The 20,598-nt window shown below is 39.5% G+C and overlaps 1 protein-coding gene across 3 annotated transcripts in view; it reads left to right on the forward strand.

Annotated features, from left to right (window-relative positions):
• HOOK3 (hook microtubule tethering protein 3) overlaps positions 1-19,992 on the forward strand; it is a 75,568-nt gene extending 55,576 nt beyond the window's left edge. For 2 of the 3 annotated variants that reach the window (XM_069962215.1, XM_069962216.1), the window contains 8 exons: positions 586-673; positions 1,688-1,722; positions 2,816-2,898; positions 6,032-6,132; positions 6,941-7,045; positions 7,618-7,689; positions 9,404-9,540; positions 18,456-19,992. In XM_069962215.1, the coding sequence (XP_069818316.1) occupies positions 586-673; positions 1,688-1,722; positions 2,816-2,898; positions 6,032-6,132; positions 6,941-7,045; positions 7,618-7,689; positions 9,404-9,540; positions 18,456-18,471 (637 nt within the window). In that variant the 3' untranslated portion in view covers positions 18,472-19,992. Of the gene's footprint in view, positions 1-585; positions 674-1,687; positions 1,723-2,815; positions 2,899-6,031; positions 6,133-6,940; positions 7,046-7,617; positions 7,690-9,403; positions 10,755-18,455 lie in introns of those variants that run through there. The other variant, XM_069962217.1, reaches the window with a different exon arrangement.
• The last annotated feature ends 606 nt before the right edge of the window (positions 19,993-20,598 follow it).

Genomic DNA, 20,598 nt, shown 5'->3' on the forward strand with positions numbered 1-20,598 from the left:
TAAGGACGTGTGAACGGGGCCATTAAATAATATTGGTTTTACGTTCTGTCCGCAAACAAAACAAACAGACGTGGATAAAGCCTTAGGCTAGGTATCTCATGTCAATCAGTAAAGTCTTTCCAGGGAAGTATACACAGTTCAAAGTATTCTTCTTTTAGGGTATGTTCACACTGAGCAAATAAGGTGGAATTCCATGGCGGAACTCTCTGCCACAGAATCCCACCTGCTTCAGTGTCATGACAGCATCTCTATGAAATGGCTTGCGCGCCTCCACTCTCCTCCACTTAAAGAATTGACATGTCAATTCTTTGCACGGAGAGCGGCTGGAGCAGAGGCGTGCGAGCCCTCTCATAGACAGGCTATGGCATATTGAGGCAGGTGGGATTCTCCGCTTCGGGATTCCACCACATTTACTTAACACTGGAACTGCTTCAGATTCTGTATGTGTGAATAGACCCTTAGGGGAGTAAAAAACAAACAAACTGATGTCTGTTCTAGAGTATAGTATAGATTTATTTATAATGGTGTCCTTTTCATTCAATCATCCTTTTTTTTTTTTTTTTTTTTTTTTCCTCTCTTTCTTAGACTTGTAAATCAGAGACTGATAGAAGTACAGTCACAGGTGGAAGAATTGCAGAAGTCCTTACAAGAGCAAGGAGCAAAGGCCGAAGATGTAGGTTCTCACAGGCCTACAGTATTTCTTTGTTTTATTCTTCTAATTAATTGCCTAGAAAATTCTCATACGATGCAGCAACATTTTAGCTTGCTAATATTAGTAGTTAGCGGTCAGTATATTAGTGTTTTTTTTTTACCAATAGGTACAGTACGTGACAAACACATTGTACATTTTGATAATTGTCGCTGCAGTGTTGTGTACAATAGCTTTATGGGCGCAGTGTGCATATGTTTACAGGCTTTTATATTCTCTCCATGTTCTTACTATCCATGTTACTATCCATAAATGGTCCTCTTTTGACCTAGACCTGGAATTTGGAAGCTAAAATGCAAGCAAAATAGCTTTCAGCACAAGTGATGGTTATAAGCATGTAAACACACTGTATGAAATCATTGCAAATAGACAGTAAATGAAAAATTTTAAATGTACCATTAGTAACAAGTAAATAATGTATGGTGTGTTAATGCTGACGTGCCTACTGTTCCTTTCTTTAGTTTTTGTGCATATGTCGCCCTCTACTGGTGGGCATAAATTTCATGCATTCAGCTGTAATCATTTCTTTTGCTTAATTTTCTTTACAATGCTTCTTTTATTTGGACTTTTCACAAGGCAATAGTAAGTATAGGAGGACTTAAGTGCTGTAAAATAATTTTTTAATATGTAAAGGTTTTGTACATTGCTAACAAAGAGGCAAAATAATAATAGAAAGTTTGCAGTAAGATGACACATTTTTGTTTATGTTGGCCGATCATCCCTGATGCACAAAGCTTGATTCTCTTGATCAATTCTCGTGATCAATCATGGTCAATGATATTTTATTAATACTGTTTTGTAACTGATTTTATAATGTAATGTGTTTATAGGGCAGCAGGATTTTAAAGCACATACTATTCTAAGCATGAACGTCTTAGTCTCCATAATATTTTCTGATAAAACGATCTAGAAGCATTATGCCATACTTTGTTATGTAAGTGATTTGTTTGTTAATTTTTTTATTTTTTTTCTGTTTAGTCACTTCTCTTAAAAAAGAAGCTGGAAGAACATCTGTAAGTATATTATCAATCAAAATACATCTGCTCAGAACCCTCCAAATTTATTAGGGTTGTTTAGGCTAATAAACAGCAATACTACAAAATACAGAACAAATTAATGTACATTAGAAAAGATTTGCTTTGCAAAATGCACCAGAACTATTTGCCAGTTGTATACGTTTAAAACAAACAAAAAATAGAGCAATGCACATGATGTACATGTTTTGTGCAACTCGCTAGACATGTTGGAATTTCTTTTCTTTTTTTTATGCTTGATATACATGAACTATTAAGTTGTGGCAGAAAGTATGTGATGACCATACATTACTTGTGCCTCATTAATTAATTATGGGGATTTTTCATGGTCTTAATAAAAAAAAAAATTGTGACTGCTGTAAAAAAAAAAAAACTGATGCTGTAAAAAAAAAAAAAGATTCTGGATTGAAGTCAAATAGTAGTTTGTCTAAATTTGCATTCATCACACTTGCTATTGATCAGTCACGTTGATAAATTCAGTGCGTTTTGAGGACTGTTGAAGTGGTTTTAAAGGGGCATTCCCATCACTTAAACTTTTGATAGATGAAAGGGAATGCAAGAGAAACCAATTTTGTAAATGCTTTGCATTATCAAAATTGGTTTCTTTTGAAGTTTGTTCCCTTTCGCATTTTTTACTGTTGATAGCTCATTGCCTAGGTTTCTGACCACCGCTCTCAATTCTAAGAGCAGTGGTCAGGCTGAGACACAAGTCGGGTGATTGGGACCTCGGGGAGCTTTCAGTATACATTTCCCCTCTCCCTCTCTTATACTGAGCTTACACACATCTCCAGGGCTTGGGTTGTCCCTGAAGACATGTGTAAGCTCAGCGATGCCAAGCTAATTCAGCTCCACACCACTGTGTCCCATCCTCGCTCCCCCTGCTCCCAACCAAGAAGTAAGTGGGGATGCAGTGGTGCTGAGTTGAATTCTCGGCAGATAGCACAACCCCTTTACCTGCTTGTATTAATAGACTACACGTGAATGGGTCTTCGATCCATTTTACTACATTTCATTGTTTGCATAGTACTTTTAAAATATTCTATTTCAATGGGTGTTGTATATATGAATGCAGAGAGAAGCTTCATGAAGCCAACAATGAGTTACAGAAGAAACGGGCAATCATTGAAGATTTGGAGCCACGATACAACAATAGCTGTACGTTTATTTTCTTTCATTAGAACATTATTAACATCTGCAACTGAAATCTTATTGATTTCCAATTATTAGTTCAGAAGACAATGCATTCTGTGCATATAAAAATACATCATGCTTGAGTATCTACTACCTCTAAGGTTCGCTTTATGTAGCATTGGGATATTAGGTAGTGGAAATAGTATGTAAAGCTGGAGCAGTTGCCCATAGAAGTCATTTAGATTTTTGGTCCAGTTCCTGTTTTTCTTTCTTGCCTCTGTCCTGCGGTGTAATTTCCATAAAGAACTAAGCCTAATACACATTATGGCCGGGTTCACACTTCGTAAGACATCGGACGTTCAGAGCCGCACTCCACATTGTGTGAACTGTCGGTGTTGTGCGGCCGCTTGAAATCCTGGTTGGAGTGTATACACTCCGGACGGGATTCCATAGACTTTTATGTGATTGGGAATTTCATTAAATATTGGCCGTGGTTGCAAGCCGTTTTTTTGTAGTGTAAACATGTCTATCTATCTTGTCTTTCTATATTTTAAATTTTTTTATTTTTATAACCGGTTACTTTGGTTGTGCACTAGTCTAAAACAAAGTATGAATGCTTCATATAATAGCAACTGTACTGTATATACGACAAAGAGCTACTACAATGGGCAGTTGTCCTTGTCAGTCTAAAGCCATAATCATAATGGCACCCAGAATTCAGTAGTATAATAGAGAGATACATCGTTTAGTGTTTGTGACTGTTTGCATTTAGTTTAATTCAAGGTAGTTCCCTTCTGTGTCAAACAATTACACAATAAGGTTTTGTTCAGTCACTTAAAAGTATGTTCTTATGTAGTTGCAGGCATGACCTCTTTGGAGTTGTGTATAATAGTAGCAAAGAACATAAATTCAGTAGGTTGGCAGAAAATAGGGGAGTAGTGAATTGAAGGGATCCTACTACATAGGGTTATGTGTAGTCCATGGAGACACACTGTCTATAGAGGATGTCTCTAATCACATTTTGCAGAGTTGCTTTATTGTTTTAAGCGTTGGAACACTAAAAATCTATATTGGCTGCAGACAAGAACATAGTCTTTTGCTGCCAGGGTTTAAGAATAATTTTCAGACTTTTGACAAACTCAAGGAAAATCTACATTTTTAAAATGAGAAAATCATATTTTAATACCCAAACATTTTTTGAAAATGTACAATTGGCACAATGTGAAAATGCCACACAGAATGATACGCTTTTAGGCTCCTTCAGTCAAATTTGAACCAAATCATATTATGTTGTGGGAAAAAGCATAACAATTATTTTTGTGTCTGAAAGTGTGACCCAAGTGGAAATCGGTGTGATCTGGATGCCCTAAATATTGAGTCACAAAGTTAACAAGTAACCATGGCATGGCTTAGTTGTGCAACCATTTAAGTTATCTAGAGCTTCCCTCTCCCCCTTCACCTACAAAGACAGTGAGCTAGAAAGTGCCTTTTTTTTTTTTTTTTTTTTTTTTTTTTTTTTTTTTAAATCCTGCTCCCTGAGTATTGCAGCTAGAGCTTTGATACTGGTATCTGTTAAAAACCATATACTCTATCCATGGCAGTGGTTTAATGTTTTATCATATTGCATATTTTCTTGCCAGTGAAATAGTTAATGGTAAGTGTTTTAAAATATGGTGTAAATTTATATTTTCCTGTGACAGCTCACACTGGCAAAATTGTGCATGAGTTTACACAACTTTTTTTTTAATGCACAAACAGCAGGTTTGATTTGTCTAACTTGCTGATAGTTCCCCTTTAAGCTATAAAAAATGCACATCTCCCCTGATCTCTCTTCTTCTTGCTTCAAAAATGATCACTCGGAAGCATGACCTCTCTTCTCATCCAATCACTTGCTGCAGTGGTATTCTATCTTAACCAGTGATTGGCTGAGACGGCAGGTCCTGTGCCCTAGCGCTCCTCTCTCAAGCAGGAGGAAGAGAAAAGATCAGGAGTTGCAGAGGATTGAGGCTAGGTAAGCGTATTCAGAATGCGCCCTTTATGGGTCCACTGAGTTTCTGTCATGGTACCTGCCATTATTATGTCAAGTGAGCGTAGGATATGAGACCCCTATTGATAGTAAATATATATATGTTTGTGTCTCCACTTGTAAATGCTGAGAACGTAGAAACTTTTTGAAAGAAGTGGTAGACTGACACTTGTAATTAGTGTCAAACAAGATATTTATTTAGTGAAAGATATTTACAGTGAAGTATAGTACATAGCAAAACTTGTAGAGCTATATAGGCAGATATGGTAAGGAAGGGTGTACGTCCAGGTCATGGAGGTCTATTACACCCTACCTAATTCTTTGAGCCACTTGGATAGAGTGTCCCCTTAGTACCGAGCGGAAATGACCCTACTCTAAATATGGGTCCCCGTGACGTTCTATTTAGAGTAGGGTCAGTTCTGCTCGGTACTAAGGGGACGCTCTATCCAAGCTTGTTTGACACTCTAATTACAAGTGTCAGTCTACCACTTCTTTCAAAAAGTTTCTACGTACCTGCCCTTATACCAGACAAAATGGAGAACCCCTGATGCAGCTGTGAATAAAGTGTTAGAAATGGGCACATACATGGACATCATATGTACATGAGGTCTGAAGTCAAATTGGCATTGTAAAATGAACTTCAGCTTTTGTTTTCCTCCTATCCTACTATTGTAGACCAGCTTGCTGCTAGTGGCAATGATGAGGCTCTTGGCATACTGTTTGCAAAGAGCATGTACCATCCCACCACAGTAGGGTGGCCTCATGCCCAGGATGGACCCTACGCTATACTCCCTACGCCTCTCCTTGGCTAATATTAAGCCTATATTCTGGGCATGCAGCAAATGTAGACCAGATGACTTCCAGCTGTGAGGCTTACCTATCCCATAATCTATTGACCCTGTTTCCTGCTTAGCCGATTCTTTTTGTAACTTCATGAATAGTCTAATGTTGCTGCTATGGCAGCCCAGTGAGGTGATTCTGGATAATACGTACACCGACATTGTGTCACATTTAAAAAGTAAATACATTTCTTAATAACCTTCTCATAAAGCTTCCAACATTTTTGTAGCAGCTTCTGATGTATTGGTTTTGACAAAAATGACTGACTGTTTAACTTTGCTTTCAATAAAGCAATGAAAATTGAAGAACTGCAAGAAGCTTTACGGAAGAAGGAAGAGGATATGAAACAAATGGAAGAACGCTACAAAAAATATCTAGAGAAAGCAAAAAGTGTAAGATTTTTTTCAAGTCTTTATTATAATCTCCACTTAAAGTGTACCTGTCATTACAGCTTTCAAAATCTAATTTATCAGGAGATGTGAAATAAAGGATGTCTGCAATTTACATTTATGATTGAAAGGTGAACTATAGCCCCTAATGCACATGAGGTGCCGAGGAGGAAGGTATGTCTCTTACCCTCCTTAGCGCTGTTCCCGTACTGTTAGTAGTTGAATCGAAAGCCCGGGGCACTGTTAGGAGCACTGCCCTGCCCCTTTGTGCTCATCGTCCCACGCGCTCCATTGATTATTATTAGAAAAAGTGGACCGGCTCGGCGCAATGGGGGTTGTGCAGTGCTCCTAATGGTGCCCAGAACCGTGAATTAAACAACTGCATGGGAACAGCGCCCCTTGCACATTAGGGGGCTATCAGCAGATCAGATTAGTCTAACATGCTGATAGTTCCCCTTTAAAACAAAGCTATACTTGCTTTTATCCAGGTCCAGTCTCCTTAAGGCAGCTTTTTAGTCTTGTGCTGGCTGAAAAAAAAGTACCAAATGCAGGAAGGCCATTTGATTGATGGATGTGTTAAGATGTGACTCTCTGCACTGGCTGGGACTTCCTGCATTTTAGTTTAGTTTCTTTTCAACCAGCGCAGGACTAAATTCAAAATGTCCCTTCAAGAGACTGGACCTGGTAAGTATAGTTTTGTTTTAAACCATAACTAAAAAAAAAAGTAAATTGCAAACCTGCTTTATTTCACATCCTCTGTTGATTTAGATTTTGAAATTTATAACAATTTATAATCTCCCCCCTCCTTTAGGTTATTCGTACATTGGATCCCAAGCAAAATCAGGGAAGTGGCCCAGAGATCCAAGCTTTAAAAAATCAGCTGCAAGAAAAGGATAAAATGTTCCATTCCTTGGAGGTAGTAACAGGTCTTTTCATCAGTGTTTTGTTTTACAACCTTCTTTTTCTTTAGAACAAATTACCACCAGCTCATACTTCCAATTAGCTCAGCAGAGCCATTGAAGAGTTTGTCCGAGCTTAGAAAAACATGGGCATTTGCTTCCAGAAACAGCACACCTCCTGTCCTAATTGTGGATGTGGTTTTGCAGCTCAGTACCACTGAAATGAATGGAGCTAGATTGTAATACCACACACAACCTGAGGACAGGGTGGCACTGTTTTTGAGTAGCTGTGCTTTTTCTAATCTTGGATAACCCATTTTAAGCTAAATTTTATTTTATAATTTACCCAAAAGGCAAAAGAGACACCCTGTCTGGGGTTTCTACCTATTGGGTGGAGAGTACTCCATTGAACGCTGTTTTCCTCAGATTCGGTGGAGTTATAGCTATGCTTGTGCACTGCTTATTCAATTGCAGCCTGTGGCCAAAAAACTATCCGTAATTGATGACAAAAGTATATAAATGTGTGGGGTTTTTTTGTATTGTAAAGTGTCATTTTGTTTATTTGCCCCTTTTTTATATTTGTCTATAGAAAGAGTATGAGAAGACAAAGACGCAGAGAGATCAAGAGGAAAAGCTGATTGTCAGTGCATGGTATAATATGGTAAGAATTTTAGACTAATGCTTACTATTCAGGATTTGTACACCTAACAGAGGCAAGCGAGGGCTTAAAGAGGATGTACCATCAGGTACATCCTGTTTAATCTAAACCCAGGCATAGAACGTCACGGGGAAGCTGGTGCCGCGGTCCGTGTATTGAACTGCGGCCCGATTCCCGTGTATGGCGCAGTTCTATACACTGGCACCGTGCCGGGGTTGGAGCACAGGAGGCGGGCCGGCCCGCCCTTAGTGGGGGGAGAATTCCCTCCCCTCTAGAATTAATGGAGCCGCGTCATAGAGGGGAGGGCAATTTCTCCCACTGTCGGCGGCCGGCCCGCCTACTGTGCTTCAGCCCCGGCACATTACCCGTGGATAGAATGGTGCTGTACACGGGAACCGGGACGCGGTTCAGAAAACGGACTGCAGCACCGGCTTCCCCGTGATGACTCCGTTCTATCCCTTGGTCAGATTAAAGAGGATGTACCTGATGGTACATCCTCTTTTAAGTGTAGTTGTTTCTTTGTTAGCAGCAGGAAATGCTTTAATCTGGGATTTGCACATGAGTCTTATCAGTACTTCAAGTGGGTTTTTAAGGGATCTGTGACAGCAAACCCTTTGGCCAGCTGAAAGGACTGCAATGGGCCCTTTTAAAGTGAATCTGTCATGTTCTAAACTCATGACACTGTTAAATAACTGTTAGGTCAAGGAGACACATGATACCTTTTCATATATTAGTCTGTGCTTCCAGGATGTAGAAAAAGGCTTTTTTAGTCTATAGTGCAAAGAGTCATAGAGGCTTTTCCAAATTCCTGAAGTGCTGCAAGCTGTAATCTGACCCTGCTAAGGACTTGGTTTCCAGATTTCAGTCAAGCAGGGACAGTAGGCATTACAGCTTGTAGATTCTCTGGAGCTTGAGAAAGCCTTTTTGACTCTTTGTACACAAGAATAAAAGCATTTTCTACATTCTGGAAGCTCAGACAGATATATGAAAAGTACAATGTGTCTCCTTGACTTAACAGCTGTCTACCAGTTAGGAACCTAAATTACAGCTGACAGATTCCCTCTGTTGATTGCAAATGCATCCACTAACTTCTCTTAACTAGTGCATCTTGCAGCTGTTGTAGAGGTAAAAGATGGCTTCCCAACCCCCTTCAGCCTGTTTGCGGCCACTGGATGTGGTCCAGAAGCTGAAAACAGCTGAGCCAGCTGTCCTAAACAAATTGTGTAGCACAAGCCACAGAGAAGGAAGCATAGGTGGCACTCGCCAAAAAACTTTTTATTTATTGCAAATCCTTCATTCCATCAGTTTGCACACACAGAGTAAAAACGGACACCTATCATTTCATTGGCGCTCTCTCCTCTCATTTTGGGGGCGCTGAACCCCCTTTCAAACGATTTTGAGAACGGGGACTAAAGTCTCCTATTAGAATAGAACTGTGGATCGTGCACTACCTCCACAAGCTCCTATAGAGCATGAATGGATGGACAGCTCACATGCACGACTTGTCACTCCATTCTAACGTGGATCCCGTGATTAGTTTGAGGATACCTTTGCCACTTAGGAGAACTGACAATTTAGTTGGCTGTTGATTGTCCATGAATGATGAAGTGCAGGGAAAGCATCTTGTGGAGTGGATTAGAGTTCACTAGTAAGCTTGTATTAGTATTCTCGTACTTTGTTCTTTGCTGATGTCGTGTGCGTTTTGTTAACTTCTCAGGGTATGACCTTACATAAAAAAGCTGCAGAAGATAGATTGGCAAGTACGGGTTCAGGACAGTCATTCCTTGCAAGACAGAGGCAAGCTACAAGTTCTAGAAGATCTTATCCAGGTCATGTACAGCCAGCCACAGCGAGGTAGAAGAACCTTATGCAAGGAGATCTGTACCATAACCTTGTGTTGCACACAGCTGCATTTCAGGAAATGTCACCATTGTGCTTTTACTTTGTTCCTTCTCTCTTTTAATACGTTTTACAGATTTACTTCTTTGTTCAAAAATTCTTTATTTTGAATGTGCCAAATAGCTTTACACCATAATGAAGTGTAAAGAGTTAACTTTTCTTTCCTGTGAGTTAAATAAGAATCTGGCTGGTCTTTCTATGTGATCTTATGAATTATTTCCACCAGTCACATCTTGCCTATTATTCTGCTATAGGAGTGTGGATGAAAAAGAAACCCCAATGCTGGGAGGGCAATTACTCTTAACTCGTAGACTTCCCAAATTCATTTCAGGAGGGTTTCTTCACAAAGAACATCCACATACAGCAATACTGTGCCAGGCACAGTATACCAAGGGCTGAAGTGCACATAAGGAACTGAACGCTTGGGATGGTCCGTGCACTGTGCTTATGCTGCATTTTCAGCACCATTCTCCATTGTTGGCACAGGTCTTAAATATTTAATTTGCACATACCCTCCTCTAAATGTACATACCTGTAAGCATGTGGTTTCATTTCATAGAGGTTCTTCTGTCTTATGGTGATTGATTAAATGCCTGAAAGAAGCCATTTGTATGCACAGAATGTTAAACTGCATTTTCAGGATATGTATATAACTCATAGGTGCTACAATTGGCTGGGCTAACAGGATGCACTTTGCCTTGGTAACTTTCTGGAATGCTCTGCCTGACCTCATATATACGCTGTATAATTTTACTAGCTCTGTCTAGTTTTATCTTTAAAAATGTTTATACATTACAATGATTTTTCAACGTCTTTATTCTTGACTTATAGAAATGACCTATTTATTTTAGAGCACCTACAGGTGCTGTAATGAGATGAACTGGTGACTTTTAAAGGCCCCGCAAAGGACTGGTCAAAATTGTAACACACATTGGGGCAGGGCAGATAGATAAAATTCTATGATTCTTAGACGATGTAAATTTAGACTAGACACTAAAGGCCCGTTTTAACAAACTCAGTAGGCCAAAAGAACAAGTCCGTTCAATGAGTCTTCACACAACTTATGTATCCTGCATGTTGGACCGCACAAGCAATCTTAATTTTATGCCAAAAATGTTTCTGAAAATGTTCATGGATTTTTGGCACAGAGCATTAAAGTAAAAGTGCCATGAAAAACTTTTTCCCAGTAATTGAAGCACATTACAAAGTTATATAACTCTGTAATATGCTTCAATCACCTATCTGCCTCCATTCCCTGTCTTTTCCCCCCTCCACCCCCCACCAGGAAGTGTCCTAACTCACACAGACCTAATGACTGTCGTCACCGTCACCAAGCTCTTCTCTCAGCTCCTTCTCCTGTTACACTAGCCTCCCCCCTCCCCTGCCTTGTCAGGCGACTCAGCTTGCTCAGCTCATATTGGCTGAACAACTGCAAGCCATCACTTGTCACATGTCACTTGCTTATCTTCCCTCCGGCACATAGGCAGCTCCCCCCTCCCCTCATACTCTCTCCTGCTGCCGTGGACTCAGTGAGTGAATGAGTCATGTCACTAGAGAAGATAAGCAAGTGACAATCGGAGCTGAGCAAGCTGAGTCACCTGACAAGGAGGGTGAGGCTGGTGTAACAGGACCTAGAGCAGCCCTCCTGCTGATGACTCATCCTCACAAGAAGAAGCTGCCTGGTGACTGTGACGACAGTAATTAGGTCTGTGTGAGTTAGGACACTTCCTGGTGGGGGTTGGAGGGGGGAAAAGACAGGGAAGTGAGGCAAATAGGTGATTGAAGCACATTACAGAGTTATATAACTTTGTAATGTGCTTCAATTACTGGGAAAAAGTTTTTTTATGGCACCTGTCCTTTAATTTCAAGCCACACGCTTTTTTTTTGCTAAGCCTCCTTATTGGGCGAGGAGCAAAAGTGTCTGGAAAAAAACATAAAATGTGGGGTCATGTATGTTAGGTTTTTTTGTGCATATATTTTTATTTCTTCTCCAGTGTGTTAAAGCGGACCTGTCAGCACTTTATTACACAATAAAACAAGAATGCTTAAAAATAGCTTTTGACCCTGGTATTTAATTCCTATGCAAATAAGCATGTAAGGCCCTTGGGGCATTCCCTTGTCCTGCAAAAGTCCAGCAGCCCAGTTTAGCCTTGTCGCTGTATAAGAACGCCCCTCTCCCCGCTTGTTCACACCTACAGAACTTTGAGTGACTGTCTATTTGTTGTCCAGTCTGCAGCCCCACTGCTTGAATCCTGCACATGCAGTTTGCATTACATAAGCAGCAAATGCGCCGTCCACCACCCTCTCTCAGCGGCATGTGAGGCCGCCAGGAGAAATACTTATTACCAAGCATGCACCACCTGTGTAATGCAACTCCTGCTGTGTGATTTCAAGCAATGAGGCTAGAGAGAGGACAGCGAGTACACTGTCTCTGAAAGTTCAGAGGGTGTGAACATGCCTGGACATGGGTGTCCTTATATAATAAAGGGGCTGAACAACACTGGACTTTTGTATCCCAGAGTAATGCCTGTGGGCTTTATGAGCTCATTTTTATATGGATGTAAATGCTAATTTAACCGTGAAAGTGGAATCAATTTCCATAACAAAGGTATCATCTGATTCAGCGTCAACAACTCTCTTTACCATGTGCTTGTTACATTGTGTTAAAACCTGCTGACAGGTCCACTTTAATAGCATGCATTGTCTCCGCTTCTAATACAGCACTTCTTGGACAACATGTGTGTGATTGTTTTAAAGGGGAACTCCAGGTAGAGGTTACAAAAAATGAAACCTCTGCAGAACCATATAACATTACTTACCTATCTATCCCAGTTTTGAAACTACCAAAAATCCATTTGTTTGGGGGCTTTTGTTCTGTATTGTGTTTCTGTGCTTCCTGGTTGAGCAGTTCCCAGAATGCAGTACTGGTTCCAGAATGCAATGCTTTCCATGAGCTGTTCACCACAGTCCCAGAGAAGTTGCTGCAACTGCTTCTGGCTGCTCAGAAATGGTGAATCACTCAGGGGATTGGGGGATCCAGCCAAGCCTCCTGTGACATCACGCCTGGCCCCCTGTCTGCATCATCAGCCTAATCTCTGCAAACACACACAATGTGAGACATAGGCATGGAAGATTTGTCTCCTAAGGTGGGAGAGCAGTGGGAGCAGGAGACAATGTGAACTGGCACAGAGGCCATTTTTCTTCACTTCCTGGATGTCTATCAGCTACCAGTGTGGCAGAACCGTACAGATATGGTAATACATTGTATAGACACATCTATATAACTTTTAATGTACTTTCAATAGAAAACAAATTTTCCTTATGTGGAGTTCCCCTTTAAAGATGTGTGCCTGTGTGAGAGATGCACTTTGTTGAGTTTCTAAAATTGACAAAAACATTGATCTACATAAAATGAACATAATTTGTGCACTGTGAATGTTAAGGTGTATGCAGCAATTGGTTTAGTATGTGAACAATCGGGTAGCACTTTAAAGTAACCTGTAAATTAGCTTTTTTATTTGTTGTGTGTTAGGGTTTCCTTTTCTTTGTTTTGTTGTAAAATTGGGCTAACCTACGGATCTGTAGACTGTACAATACAGATAGCTGGTTCCTCCAAAGTCCGATAACGCGTGTATTTGTATGACCCCAGTTATCAGATACAAATCTACTAGAGACCACTGGCTAAACATCTCTAGTATTTTATCATAACTCCTACAGAAAGGACAACAAGTCTAATCAATAATTGTAATCTTTATTAATAAATTGCATAAAATCCTGACAAACAGTAGTAAAAAGCCAAAAAATAGCCATGCACATGAGGCTGATGGTACACAGGAAAAAGTTGAACAGTATTGCACAAGAACCAGTAAACAAGTTGAAAGGCAATCTATTAGTATTGATTCATTGCACAATTCCCTTCACAAATAGATATTACACAAAAGCCCAGTGGCCCAGGGGGAAATAAATACAGAAGGGTAAAATCACATAATAATTATAATACCTGTGATCAAGGTGTGTGCACGCTCCCCTCCAACGCACGCTTCGCGCAAAGCTTTCTCTAGGAAAACGTGCGTTGCACGAAACGTGCGTTGGAGGGGAGCGTGCACACACCTTGATCACAGGTATTATAATTATTATGTGATTTTACCCTTCTGTATTTATTTCCCCCTGGGCCACTGGGCTTTTGTGTAATATCTATTTGTGAAGGGAATTGTGCAGAGAATCAATACTAATAGATTGCCTTTCAACTTGTTTACTGGTTCTTGTGCAATACTGTTCAACTTTTTCCTGTGTACCATCAGCCTCATGTGCATGGCTATTTTTTGGCTTTTTACTACTGTTTGTCAGAATTTTATGCAATTTATTAATAAAGATTACAATTATTGATTATACTTGTTGTCCTTTCTGTAGGAGTTGTGTAGTTGGCTAGAGGACAAGCCGATTTTGTGGTCAATATAGGAGTATATAGTATTTTATCATAGTAGACACTGCTAGACACACTGCTAGCCACCTGTTTCTTGAGGAAATATTGTTGGATCCCACCAACAGTGTAATGTTCTTGACCAATGTATTGCTAGGCTGGATGCTGAGAAAAATTAAGCCCCTATTACACGCGACGGAGAGGAGCAAACAAGCGCTGTCAGTGCTTGCCCGGGGCTGCCCGGGTAATCCCTGAGTCTCCCATAGCAGCGATCTGCTGTTGCCGCTTCTATTCAACGAAGCGACTGCAGCAGATCGCTGCTATATTAGTACTTTGTCTTTCAACATGTTGAAAGACGAACGACAGCAACGATTAGCCGACATCTTTCATGTCAGCTGTTTGTTGTCTCCTATTACACAAGACGATTATCGGCCGAATGCGGACGATAATTGTTTAGTGTATTATGGCCTTAAGAGATTTTGCACATGTAAATGAACTGTTTTAGATGCTACTGCTATTTAAAAGACGTTCCAGTTACTTGCGATGAAAAACTTTGGCATTAACCTATTGATCGGATGACATAGCAATGTCTCACAACAGAAGACTATAAGACTGCTATCAGCCCTTAGTATAATTGTTGGCTATCAATCCAGAAGTGCACCTCCACCCTTCTCGTGATGATATTGTTCAGATGGTAGTTTATCTACATAGCTTACATTTTAAGGTGTCACCATTGTACTAATGTTTAATGTACTAACTACTTCAGTCAATAGTTGTCTCCTGATTTCTCTATAAACATGCACAATAAGCTCAGTGGAGTGTTCATATTTTTTTGAATAGGGAAGGCTGTTGCCAGACACTTTTGACAGCGGCTTATCTCCCCAAGAACTTTTCTCCCCCAGCTTCTCTCCCCATAAATAACTTTTCATAGTGCATGTTGTGTAATCTATAGCAGAAGTCATCATACCTTCACACTCATAAACATTAATGAATGGAGATATTAACAGATTGGGCTGTTTTGAATTGGTAATGAAACTTTCTGCTTAAGTTTGCCATCCAGCAGTATGTGTGATTGACAGATCCTTCATTTACATTTTCTGTGGGTGGACTCCTTGTCCTGATTTTTATTTTTTATTTTTTTTTACTGTAGCAGTACTAGATTACATATCTACCTAATATAACACATATAGTCTGTCTTTTATCCAAAGCATTACAAATCTGCAGAGGTTACTGGCCCACAGAAACATCCCAGCAGTGTGCATCAGAGTAGGTATACCGTGGCTGGCATGACTTTTTTTCAAAGAGGCAAACTAAGTCACATTTTTCCTTTTTTGTATTGGTTTTCTGAGAAAATATTAGGCAGATGATAAATTGGACATGACAGTAGCTGCAACAATAATGAATAGAGAAATGCCCATGATAAAAAGATTGAGAAAGACAGAGATTAGCTCTCCATGCGTCTTTATATCATGCACATGAATGCCAGTGTAATGCCTAGAGCAGTACCTTATGTTTTAAATATTAGCATATTTGAGCTTTTTAGGCATAAACACTTTAGTATTTCTAATGTGTTATAAGTAATTCTTTAGAACAGCTTAAAGAGTATTTGTCACCACACATACTCTTTATGAGGTGCCGTAATAAAGGGAATTCTCCTTGTGTGGCTTATTGACCCTCTAGCAAACCAAACGATTATACTCCCTGTATGCAAAGTAGAGTTCCCTAAGGATTGTGGGCCATCGGTTGTCATGTGGAATTTGTGTGTATGACCTAATCCACCAGTGACATACTATCTAAAGAGCCCCATACACTTGAAGGGGTTGTTCAGCAAAAAAAAAAATATATATATATATAAGTTTTATTATTATTATTTTTTCAGATCAACTGGTGCCAGAAAGTGCCAAAGATTTGTCATTTACTTCTATTAAAAAATATATATCTCAAGTCTTCCAGTACTTATCAGCTGCTGTGTGTCCTGCCGAAAGTGATGAATTCTCTCTAGTCTGACACACTGTCCATGACAGGAACTGTTGAGAAGTAGCAAATAGCCATAGAAAACCTTCCCTGCTCTCCAGACTGGAAAAAATACACCAACTCCTGCAGGACATACATCACCAGATAAGTACTGGAAAGACTGAGATTATTTTATAGAAGTAAATTAGAAATCTCTGGCACCAGCTGACTTGACGTAATTTTTTTTTCTCAACTACCCCTAACACAGAAGTCAGCTAAACCCAACAATCCCTCAAGAGATAATTTCTGATTTCAACAGCTTGACCCTATTGTTCACCTCTCTATAGAGGGTACATGAACATTCGAATGTGTGTGAGGAGCTTGGGAGCAATAGCTGTCAGCTTTGTTTAGCCACCACTATTTAAAGTGTGTGGTTCCCTTTACTGCAAGGACCTTAAACGTAAAGGATCTCTTTGGTTATAGTATACTACTTGACTACTCATGCTTCAGCAACCAGTAATGTACTAAAATCCTAACGTTTTCGAATGGCTTTTAATGACACACAGGTCAGGTCATAAAAGGCATTGGTGGACACTGCAGTCAAAGATGTCCAGGTTTCGACTGCAGGAGCCCCTAGACTAAGTTATGAGCTGACCAGCTAACACTTATATTTAACTCAATAAGATAAAGTAATTCTTTCAAAACCATCAGCATGTTAGGAGAATCTAACCTGCTGATCTTCATCTATAGTGCATGGGGCGCTAAGTTTTTTTTTTTTTTTTTTAACCTTTATCCTCGACAACATTTCTGTGATATCAGCAATTTATTCCCTATGTTGATGAGGCATTTTGCTGCACTAGGGGTGGGCCGCACCCATCCCTCAGATGGCCCACCCCTTTTAATGAAAAAGAGCAGGCCAGGGCGGCTCTGTGCATTGAGGACGGTAGTCCCGCATAGTGCATAAGAAGTATTTTGCTAATATCATAGAAACTGCAAACAGGATGAAGGTAACACACTTTCCTTAACCCTCAGTTCCCTGGGCCGTATAGGGACATATCAGCAGATTAGATTCTAGTTTCCCTTTAAGGCTATGTTCACACTGCGTAAAATAACAGCCGTTATTTTGAGGGCAAAACTATGGCCGTAGAATTACTATCGTACGGGCTAGTCGTGAAACTACGGCCGTTGTTTCATTTTGATTCCTAGCATGATTATAAACGGGATGAAACAGGTCATTTACTTAAAATACTGCGTCCAGCCCGAGAAGCCACTCAGAACATTTTTTTACATCAAAATCAAGTTTAATTCGGCAGATATAAGTTTTTCATTCGCGGCCGCATTGAAATCCATGGCCGTTGTTGCAGTATTACCGGTCGGAAATTATTGACATGTTTATTTTTCACGGGGCTGTATAAACAACGGCCGTTATCTGATACGTAGTGTGAATTCAACGGCCGTAGTTACATTGCATTGCAGTCATTATAGGGAACCTCAAAACAACGGCCATAGTTTTGCGGCGCGGACAACGGCCGTTATTTTACGTCGTGTGAACATAGCCTAAAGCTGTGTCTGAAAATTAGTTGTTTTTTTTTTTTTTTTTTTTTTTAAACTCAATCTGTTTCTTCCTTCCACTCAATCCAGTGGGACCCTCTGCTTCATCCATGATTCTTTTTGCCTATTTGCCCCTGTGTAATGAAAATTTGTAGTGCAGTGCATGTAAGGAATGGGGCAGGCAGCAGGCATAGAAGGCTGGGTATAGAGCCCTTTGTATGTTATATCGCTTCATAGTATGTGACTTATGACATTCCACCAGAAACTGCACTTTCAGATGGGAATGAACAATAGTTTCTCTTACCTAAAGAATAAAGTTGGCCATACTTCTTGTAATAAAGAGCAGAGGAACAAGTAGACAAAAGATGCTTAATTTCTGTATATTGAGGGCAAATCTTTAAAGGGGTATACACAGGATATGCCATATGTGTCCCCTAGTTGCAGGTCCCATTAGAGTCAATAGAAGTTACGCAAATTGTGTAACTTATAAGCGCTGCGGAATCTGTTATAAACACTGTGGAATATGTTGGCGCTATACAAATAAATAAATATTATTATTACTACTATTATTATTATAACTCCTATAATGGCAGTTTTTAACTTTCCAAAACAGGTGAAAGGTGGCTGGGGAGCCCTTGATCGGTGGTTGTTGTGGATCCCAGAGGGTGAGACGCTTATAGCATATCTTGTGGATATGCCATAAGTGTCCCAGATGGGTATACCCCTTTCATAGTTTTCTTGAAGTCTTACTATTTTTACCTTACATTTAACAATATTAGTCTACAAGCACTATTATCTTCCTTTGTATTCTTGTGTGGCTCCAGAGAGTTGTCATTGTCCTCTCAGTACTGTTTAGTTATTTTATGTCTATGACTTACATTGGGGGTGTTAGCCTTCACGCTCCACTTCACACCATTAATATTTTCTCCTTGCTATTTATTTGCAGTGATGTCATTGCATGATCGTGGCATGATGCGCCGTCAGATTTTGCATGAAAATTTGGGTTTGGACGACCTAACCAGCAGACTAACCATCATTAACAATGGCAGGGCTTTGGGCTAACACATGCTTGTTTCCTTCCATTTACTCTCCTACACTCTATACCTTTTGTCACAGCTTGGCGTCAAGGTATTGTGCTTTTTTCGCTTTGTATTTTAAGAACAATATGCACCTCATATGCATTGGACTTCTATCATGTAGCCTGTATAGCTACTATGTGAAGCATTACATCTTCAATTATGAGGTGTAGAATTAGAAAATAAATGGTACAACTGCTAGACATTCTGTACCCAAGTCATGGAGAGCGACAACACTGGCTATGGACGATACCGCTTTTACGTTTATTAATGTGTAGTGCACTTTTAACCACTTGGACACACCAAAATGGTGGCAAAGAAGGAAAGGCGAGTGTATACATATGTTTATTGTACACTTCTTATTGTATAGACCTTTGCAATATGTAATAAGTACATTTTGTGAATGACTGTTTAAGAAATGACTTGTTTACATTTTCATGTTCTTGTTTTCAAAAATAAGATTTTATTTTAAATTATATTCAACTTCTTGTTTATCGTTGCCACATTGTACTGATGTCCTGTTTGTACTTTGGATGGACTTCATTTACATATACTTGCTGCCTTAGCCTTTATTTAAATAAACCATACTCGTACATTAATGTATTTCTACTTACACTTCTTGTATTTATATATAAATATATTTGTATTTAGACACAGCGAGTCTCTGGCTCCACTTTTGCCTGTTTTATTGTATAGATTAAATGCAACTTTTTACTGCAGTATTACTTCATATAGTACATAACATTCACTTTTTTAATACGGATACAAATGCAAGCTTTAATGTGTGTTTTATTTGCGCTGTTATCGGATTGTAAAGGAACTATGGAAGGGTTGGTGCCAATGGAACATTGTATGTACGAGATCCCTTAGAAATGGCAGTGCTTTTAAGATTTTTGTTAAGTGGAAATACAAATTTGCCTGTTTAGATTTTTCGTTCCACAAAGTCTAATCATGATACAGAGACCCTTCTATCAAATCAAATTGGCTTCTTAGCTACTTTTACAATGTAACTGCAACTTCCGTCCAATTGGAGACACTTGGAGTGTTGTTGTTCCGTTGTCTATTAACCTTGATGGATTATGTCTACCCAGCATGCATTAGTTTTCCTCTGTACTGTAGTTGGATTTTTTTTTTTTGGGGTCACATGCTTTAAAATGGGATAGCAACTAGAAAAAATGTATTTCTTTTCTGTAAAATTAAAGTAGAATCCCCATAGCACTGCATTTGTGGTCAGCGGTACATAGTGGGACATGTGGGAATCTGTGGTGGCAAGGCTTGTATGTGTATATAGGATGAATGGTTATTATCATTATGAACATGAAATGTACATTAATCAGTCAATTCTTCCAGTGTAACCAGAAGTGTACTTTTGTTAAGGAACTTGTAAATAAACTATTTTAAAAGAAATGAATACTGAGTGATATATCTTGTGTAAAAAAAAAAAATGGTGTGTCAGACTGATAAAATGGTCCAAAAACTGCTATAGTCTTCATATATTCCTTTATACTTGCACTGAAAAGTCATACAGGGAGAACGGTGAGAACAAGATGCTCACATGGTTTGTTCCCTACAAACGTGCCATGAATGCTATGAACCAAAGCAATCGTCTCTTCTCAATAGAAACCGCAATACTAGGAAAGGATGCTGGCAGAACACCGTGGAGATCATTGGTTTCACTTTGCTTTCAATGGATGAAATTGGAAGTGATGACCTTAATTTTAAATGCTACAAAGTTCAATTTTCATTTATGTAGTTTGGTATTAAAGGGGTACTTTTCAAATTGTCTGGTGTCAGAAGTAATTTACAAATCTAAATAACTTTCTGTTTAAAAATCTCCAGTCTTCCAGCTGCTGTATGTCCTGCAGAAAGTGGTGTTTTCTTTCCAGTCTGCTCTCTGCTGTAATCTCTGTCCATGGACAGTTCCTGTCACCGACAGAGGTGGCTGTAGAGAGCACTGTGCGAGAAGAATACACCACTTCTGCAGGGCATACAGCAGCTGATAAGTACTGGAAG

The sequence above is a fragment of the Dendropsophus ebraccatus genome, chromosome 3 (assembly GCF_027789765.1).
Source record: "Dendropsophus ebraccatus isolate aDenEbr1 chromosome 3, aDenEbr1.pat, whole genome shotgun sequence".
Lineage (NCBI taxonomy): Eukaryota > Metazoa > Chordata > Amphibia > Anura > Hylidae > Dendropsophus > Dendropsophus ebraccatus.